The sequence below is a fragment of the Micrasema longulum genome, unplaced genomic scaffold (genome assembly GCF_059751315.1).
Source record: "Micrasema longulum isolate JH-2025_06_02 unplaced genomic scaffold, ASM5975131v1 h1tg001091l, whole genome shotgun sequence".
Taxonomy (NCBI): domain Eukaryota; kingdom Metazoa; phylum Arthropoda; class Insecta; order Trichoptera; family Brachycentridae; genus Micrasema; species Micrasema longulum.
Window position 1 is genome coordinate 33,433 of NW_028278279.1, and position 8,551 is coordinate 41,983.

General features: G+C 31.7%; 1 protein-coding gene across 1 annotated transcript; it reads right to left on the reverse strand.

The window, feature by feature from the left end:
* Nucleotides 1-3,086: 3,086 nt before the first annotated feature.
* On the reverse strand, nucleotides 3,087-4,683 carry LOC148277056 (uncharacterized). Its single transcript, XM_088233394.1, has 2 exons — nucleotides 4,375-4,683; nucleotides 3,087-4,042 (listed from the first exon to the last, which is right to left on the reverse strand). Exons 1-2 carry the CDS (start codon nucleotides 4,489-4,491, stop codon nucleotides 3,842-3,844), a joined length of 318 nt encoding a protein of 105 aa, XP_088089520.1. The 5' UTR covers nucleotides 4,492-4,683; the 3' UTR covers nucleotides 3,087-3,841.
* Nucleotides 4,684-8,551: the final 3,868 nt, after the last annotated feature.

Genomic DNA, 8,551 nt, shown 5'->3' on the forward strand with positions numbered 1-8,551 from the left:
TATTTCTATTGCAATGAAATTAACTACTTGCAATAAAAAAAATTATGAATTTTCAATTGCACATTTAAATTGTGATTGCCATCTTTTTCTTTGCTGAGCATTCCTTCTTTCAATTTGTTGAGGACTCATCACGTTCACTCTTTTTCTTGCATGCCTTTTTTCAATTTGTTGAGGACTCATCACATTCACTCTTCCTCTGGCATTCCTTCTTTCAATTTGTTGAGGACTCATCACATTCACTCTTCTTCTGGCATTGATTCTTTCAATTTCTTGAAGACTCATCACATTCACTCTTTTTCTGGCATTCCTTCTTTCGATTTCTTCAGGAGTCATCACATTCACTCTTCTTTTGGCATTCCTTCTTTCGATTTCTTCAGGAGTCATCACATTCACTCTTTTTCTGGCATTTCTTCTTTCAATTTCTTCAGGACTCATCGCATTCACTCTTCTTCTGGCATTCCTTCTTTCAATTTCTTCAGGACTCATCACATTCACCCTTCTTCTAGCATTCCGTCTTTCAATTTCTTCAGGAGTCATCACATTCACTCTTCTTTTGGCATTAATGCTTTCAATTTCTTGGGGACTCATCACATTCACTCTTCTTCTGGCATTCCTTCTTTCAATTTCATCACTAGTAAGATCCCTTCTTCTTGGAGAATTCTTTCTTTTACACTCTTCTGCATCTAGAACATCAAATATTTGTTGAACACTGCATTCATTTTTTTCCAATTCATTTTCATTCATTACATCATCTCGATTCACAGATTGACGTAGTGAGAAAACTTCCACGATATTCTCAGATATAATATATCCTGTAAGAAAATAAAATACAATTAGAAAGTACTAGTGTTTATCGAAAAGAAGAATCTGTTATTTAAAATAAAGATACCACAACCACATAAATATTCAAATATATTAAATATCCAAACAAAAAGTTGGGTTAGTGAGCGATCGGAGATAGAGATGGGCGTAGTTACTGTTTCATAAATAAACTGTTTCTAAAATAACAGTTTAGAGCAGCGTGGGAAAAACTATGGCCACCTCCTTCCCATAGATGTATTGGAATTTGTTGTCATAAGGTCTTGTCCGCGCAAGTTCACACAGGGATGCGTGTGGTAGTGGGGATAATCATTATTCGCGGAGATAGCCTGTCCGTCTACCTTAGTGATAGTGTCTCAGAACAATGTCCTGTCCTACAAATTGGTGTTTACATGTGGACAATGGTCGAGTCCTGGGACAGAACAAACAAGTCTTTTATATACTACAAAAAACTGTTGGTACAAGAAGTAAATATATTAAACTGAAAAAAACTAAAGGCCTCGTTTACTAGCATGCAACAGTCGGCGATAGCTGACTGTTATTATTTTAAATTACAAATTATTTGGTATTAAATGTTAATCACTTACCAACCGAACTTTTTGCATAGATATTTAATATATTGTATTTGTAAATTTTATGTGGTTTTGGTAGCATTATTCTGAGTGACAGATTCTTCTTTATTACATTTAAATAATGACAAGCCGGTTTCGCAGTTTAGTTGGTTTTATTATTTTTTCTTTTATATTTTCAGTTCATGTTTACCTTCTTAAATAAAAATAAAGACAAAAAGATTGTTCCGAATAGCAAAAAATAAATTGTAAGGCCCAAAGGTACGATATTTTAAGGTGCCCGAGATCCTAATCATCCAAGGCCCGATCAACAGAGATAAATACTGACAATAAAACAAGAGAGTAAAACAGATCTACTGACAGTAAAATTAGACCCGGAGGGCTGATTACATGAGGCTCGAATTTCCTAGTATATAACAGTCAGTGATAGCCGACCGTCACCTGCTAGTTTTAGATAATTAGAGATCTTCCTTATAAACAATATTTTCGACGGTGATGCTGCCATATTGTGTAACGTTCAATTTAATTTTCAAGTAAGGGGAATGTAAAAACTGGTGTTAGTATATTATTACTCACGATTTTAAACAACTAAAAATACCGCTGGTTGGAACAATTATCATAATTTAGAGTAAAAATATAAATAATTTAAAACGAATGTCTCTTAATCCCTAGAACAAATTTATGCAGTAATATTTTTTTGCAACAAAATTAGGTTACACAGTATTGCAGCCGCAGATGTTTTTTTTCTGTTAACATGGCATTGACAAAAGTATACATTTTGTTATGAGTGCCATTTTATAAAAAAATACTTTTTTTTTTTTTTTAATAAAAAGAAATATTTGTGTTCTTATGATTTACCCAAATATTTCATTTTGAGGGCCATTTTCAACGAGTTGTAAATAACTCACTATTAGAAAATGGGAATCAAGTTGGGGTAGAGTGGGATTCGAACCACGGACCTTTGAGCCGTGAGTCTGAGACACTAGCCAAGGGACCACAACCCGATTCAATGGGCTAGGAAAAATTAGACCTGAGGTTAAATCTTCACTTTACCAAAATTTATTCCTATTTTCTAGGTGTCAATTACTTACAGAAAATAACTTTAAAATTGAAATATTATTTGGGTATGTATATCATACAAACAACAAACACTTCGCTGGTGATGCTTTATAAAAGTTATTTTGTAAAAAAAAAAATAACTTTTACCGGAGGTTAAATCTTCAGTTAATTTAATTCCCACTTTCTAGGTCTCAATTACTAAATAAAAATAATTTTAAAATTGACATTATTTGGGTATGATGTTATTTGTGGTGCGAGCGTTTGCCTACCATGCAAGAGGTCTCGGGTTCAATTCCCGACATGGTTGATATGAAATATTTATTTAAAAAGGGTGTTTTCACACTAGAATATTTCACAGTCCCTGGACTGGTACCTGAAGTGTAAGACTGATCACCTTACCTTCATGTAACAAAATTGATCGAGATATGCTGCGATTGGTGTACCAATCCAGTGCCCTATACACCATTAGGTGCGGAAAGGGAATAATGAATTAAACAACTATGTTATTTTGTGAAAAAAATATTAACTCTTACTGATCACGGAATAAATTCATACACCGTTTCATTCCAATCCAATAGTATACTAACTTATTTTCATTTTATTATATAATTGTTTATTAAACAAATAAAACAAAGTATGAAGTGTTATTAAGTAGTTTATTAACTTCGAAAATAATATTTATTATAAAATCTGAGATAAAAAATAATAAAGAGCTCCGTATACATTACAATAAAGTACATTCTAAGGTAATAAAAAATACAGTTTTCTACGCTGTAAGTTTTTGGCATGGTACTTGAACAATCATAATAAATTTATTTAGAAAATACTTATTAAATACCATTTGCACTAGGGTATATAATATTATCCTTACAATTCGGACAAGTTACATACATACGCACAATCCATGAAATAAAAACTAGATGTTTCACATACATAATAGAATATAGAAATTGTGATTTGCAATACATACGCACTATCAATTATTGTACTTGTCAATGGATTACAAAATTCATGCATTTCCTGTCAGAAAAATGTATAAATATATAGGAGTACACTATAAATACCTATATAATTTGTCATTCAGTTAAATTATTATCTCAATCTGTCTCAAAATCATTGTGCTGAATTTGTATTACAACTTTAAAAAATATTAAGTAATTGATCAAAGTCAACACAAACATGTTTTTATTAATATGATTTTTTTACACTGATATGAACAGTATTATGTATTATATTTGTGAATATAATCAATTTAAAAGTTGCAGTATAGAAAATGTCACAAAATGGTTTGTAACATCTCACATTAGTAAAACTTACTTAGTAATAACGTATACATATACATTTTGCACTTGTGTGTGTTACTTTGAACCGGTGAGAAAATGGTTAGGAGATATTTAGGAAACTTCCAATTTTTGGATCTTGTCAGTCGCAGCGTTTGCGTCTTGCGCCGTCTTGGCCTGCTTCCCTCTCTTATTCTTACCTTTTCTTCCTCCCTTTCCCTTCTTAGCTTCAGGTTTCTTCACAATTTTCTCTTGAATCTTCACCAGCTGCTGATCGATCTCCTGCAGTTTTTGCTTTTGCGTCTCCTTATTCATCTGTTTAAATACAAAATATACACTCAAAGGTGAATCGATGCCGTCGTTAATCAAAGGCGAACCGAACAGGACAAGGTCTGACTCAAATCCATAATTTATATTTTATCACAATTATTTGAATAGGTTGATGGGATAGATAAGAGCGAATTGCACAATTGGTTACATTTTACATACTAAAAAAAGGTTGAGCCATATCTTCGATTGAATATTATAAATAGAATATAGCTGAGAAGGAATATTTATAATATAAATAGGTAGGCACATTATCAAAATTTCGGTTATCAAAAACACGAAATAATCAGGAAAGTAAAAATACAAGCGGTCTATGTTACCTTTTTCAAGTCGGTTTTAACCACTTTTGCCTTGGTTTTTACTTTTAGACTCTTGGCTCCGACAACCTTGAAATTTTTTGCATTTCCTCCTTTCTTGCCTCCCTTCTTTTTGCCCATTTTAATGAAGTTTTCTGATTACTAAATGACTGAATATACAATACAATACGGTAATACGTGTAATTTCACGTGTTTTTGACAGATTTTTATAGGTTATATTTTGAGACCGCAAAACAACAACCGGCGACAGGGAAATTCAGACGCGAAAGAAAAATCAAGCAAAAGTCGCTCCAGTTACTCCATAGATTCATAGACAACGTGGAAAAAAACACATTGCCAACACTGTTACCAATTTCCCCTAAATAGCATTTCTGGTGTTGCTGTTACTATGTAACGAGGATACCGGAATATTTTTATTTTTTTATTGATCAATAATGGGGGTACAATAGAAAAAAAATTACAATACAATATTTATCCTTTTAATTAAATCAACATTTCATAACAACACAAGATGTGTTTTTGAATAGATCGTAGGTACATATATGGTATTAACATGTATTTTATTTTGAAAAAGAGATCGGATGTCGGATGTACATTTTTATCAATTTTCACTTATTTATATAAATATAATCACAATAAAAACTTACATGGCACACAATAATTTATTTGATTGAAAATCAAAACCTTTTGCAATATTTTATCGTGCTACGAATGTTACGACATAAAGACGCTCACAAAAGATTACTTATGTTGGAAAAAATAATACAACCATATCTCCGGTTTTCACTGTCATACCTACCCTTGGATTTTAATAATTTCAACCTCGGCAATCTTTTCCCGGTTGGCCCAGAATTAAAGTTCACACCAAAATTTAAAAAAGACGTAGATAGGTACTTAGTTTTTTTTCAAAATATAATTTATGTAAGTTTATCACTTAATAAAATTATGTTCTTGCCAATAAAATAATAACAAATAAGATTTCCAGCGAGTTATTACAATATCAGAAAAGTACAAAAATCGTCCCTTGGGGAGTTGAATTTTCTTATGATGAAAACTTTCCTTCTTTGATTGACTCCGCGTAAATAACTGCAGCTGAAATTTAATTTGAAAGGCCTTTAAACACATTCAAATACAGCGAAGATATTATGTTTTGAACAAAGTACAATTACTCACTTTTATCATCATTTTTAGATTTTGGCATCCATCGTCTTCTCGTATATTTATCTTTGTTTGCTTGGGGTTGTTTCTCGGGAATATTTTTTACTTCATCTCTGTTCTTTTCTACCACCGTAGATGTATGGATAGATGTACCAGTTTTCAATTTTGAATCTGATAGGGCTATAGATGTTTTCTTTTCACTCGCTGCTGGTAATATATCCTCACTAAATATGTGCGAGGAAAGAGGTTCTCCGTAAGATGTTACAAGTTCAGAAATATTCTGAAAATCTGCACTACTATTGTCTAAAGGTAGTTCGTTAATTTGAGAAAATGGTGAGTGTGTGTTTTCAGGAACAGGAACTTGACTTAATTGCGTGTATGAAAATTCTGGGTGTTCATATTTAAGAGCTGTTACGTATCTTCCATTTGTATTGATGTTTTCTTTAATCACATTAACATCCAAATAAGGCTGTACATCGGAATTGACAACATCTTCTTGTACTGCGTACATGTATTGATTGGGTTCGTAAGTCGGAATAAAAAATGTTTTTTTTATATTATGATCGCTTGGTAATTCTGATGGTGAACTTATTTGGGCTACTCTGTTCCAAGCATCAGAAATAATCATTTCGGGTTGGATTTCTTGACTCAAATCATGTATACCATTCTCAAAATCCTGAAACTTCAATCCACCGTTTGTCATTGAAAACGGTACAACAAGAGATGACTGAAGAGAGGGGACATTATTAATTTTGTGCGCTTCCTCAGATTCTACGGGAGTCGGTTCATAACCAGGATAAGAAAGTGAATTAAAATTCTGTGCGGTTGGTTGAACTTTTGAATTATCGGATAGATTTGGTGGTAAATCATAATTTTGGTGAGGCGCCAACGGAATAAATGATCCTTGATTTTCATCAACCAAGTAAGAATTAACATGTGAATTTTCAGCATTCACAAATGATTGTGGAGCTTCATAGGAAGTCATCGGAGAACTGTATGTCTCTAAAATAAGATTACTAGAGTCTTGTTGATTTTTAGCTTCATTAATAACAGAAGGAGAATACATTTTTGGTAATCCATAATAAACATCACCAATACTATAAGATTTGATTTCGTCAGTTTTAGACGAAAATTCATTTGTGGATCCAGAGTTTTTAGGATATTTTATCTCACTTTCAAGTTTATTATAAAGATTTTTTTCAGAATTGTTAAAATAATTTATTTCAGCCACAACTATTGGATTACTTTTAACAACATAAGACGATTCGCTTTCTCTTAAATTAGTGTCATTTACTTTATTCTCGAATTCGTTTTTATTATTTACGGCCAAATCGGATGCGCGTAGATTATAAGTTTTCATGGTATGGTCATTTTTGTAAATAGACGGTGATCTATCATTATTTGCAATAATTGAAATGTTTTCTTTGATTGTTGAAACAATTGGTGAATTAGATATTTTGGATACTGCTTGTGTATCTTTATTGTATTTAATATTTCCTTGTATTGCATAATTATACGGTGGACGTTCATTTTTTTTTTGAGGTGATGACCAATTAAACACGTGTGGTATTGTAGGCATATACTTTTGAATTACTACAGGTAAACCATACACATTCGAAGACCAATTTTTCAATTGTGGGAAAAGATGTTGCTGCTGCTGCTTTTGAATTATTATAGACTGTAGAGAAGGAGCCAAAGTCGGTTGAGGGTTAATTTGAGGTCGATGTAATGCATATATTGGCTTGATATTTTGATTTTCATAATTTGCTGGTCTATCCAATATTTTAGATGAAGGTTTTGCCATGGGTTTAACAAATTGATTCTGATACTGGTCAGTTTTTTGTTGTTGTTTTTGTTGACTTAATATTAAGGAAGAAATTTTTGCCTGTGTGGGTAGTAAATATTCGTTTACATTTAACGATTTATCATCCTGCAATGGACTTTGTAATGTATATTGTTGTATCATAGATACAATATCTTTATCAGAAATATTCGAATCCGGATATTCTGATTTAATATAACTTGCCATTAACTTCCGACCATCCTCCGATAAAGCAAGTTCGTTTACAGAATCTAATGTTTCAGATAATGAGGAAGCGCCTAAAACATTTTGAATTTGCTCCAAGGGTGGCATTTGAAATATTTTTCCATTTGAATGTGACTTTTGCTCTGGTACGGAGGCATAAGGAATGGAAGAAACTGGTTTGATTTGAATTCCACTGTATTTGTGAATTTTCCATACTGGATATTTTGGTGAAAATTTTACTATTTGCAATGGTAATTTCACGTCTTGCATAGGTTTATTCACATTTTCTCTATTGAGAGGATAAAAATAATGTGTTATTTTACCAAGACTTCTTGAAGTTCGATTTAACAATACGTTTTCATCCGCAAACACTGTTGATAACCCACCAATCAGCAATCCATATGTGAGAAACTAAAAAAAACATTTAAAAAGTAAGATACTTATCATTCTTAAAAGATATTTTAAAAAATAAAAATGCGTTAATAAGAAACTAACATTTGGTTAACCACTTAGGTTACTATTTCCAAATATTTATTTATTCGTTAATTGTTGTGATTTAGAAATGAATGATAAAACATATTTTTTATCCGCCTCGAAAGCGTAAGATTAATCATTTTACTTTCATGTAATAAAAATAATAAATGTATCATTCAGCGCTCTATTAAAAGGAAATGATAATGCCAGGAAGGAAAAGATAATTACAAAAACAAAAATAAACCGCTGTATTTGTTACCACTTATTTGATTTATACTATTAATATTTATTTCATACGAAAAAGTAGATTTTTAAAAAAGGGATTATAGACATACGGGCATTTACAGGCTTTATAAACATTAACTAGCTTAAGTGGCATCTTTATTTCAGCGTTTTCTAACATTCGCCTAACACAATAATTACTTCATCGTTTCTAATCATCGTCCTCAAGGAGAAACTTACTGACTTAAGAGCAATTAATACACAAGACATATTTGATTTACTCATTAAATATTTTAATAT

What these genes read in the sequence shown, in the direction of transcription:
- LOC148277056 (XM_088233394.1), bottom strand. Translation starts at nt 4,491, where the DNA reads ATGGGCAAAAAGAAGGGAGGCAAGAAAGGAGGAAATGCAAAAAATTTC. An exon ending in TTAAAACCGACTTGAAAAAG is followed by an intron (nt 4,043 to 4,374) that starts GTAACATAGACC and finishes GTATTTAAACAG; the next exon opens with ATGAATAAGGAGACGCAAAA.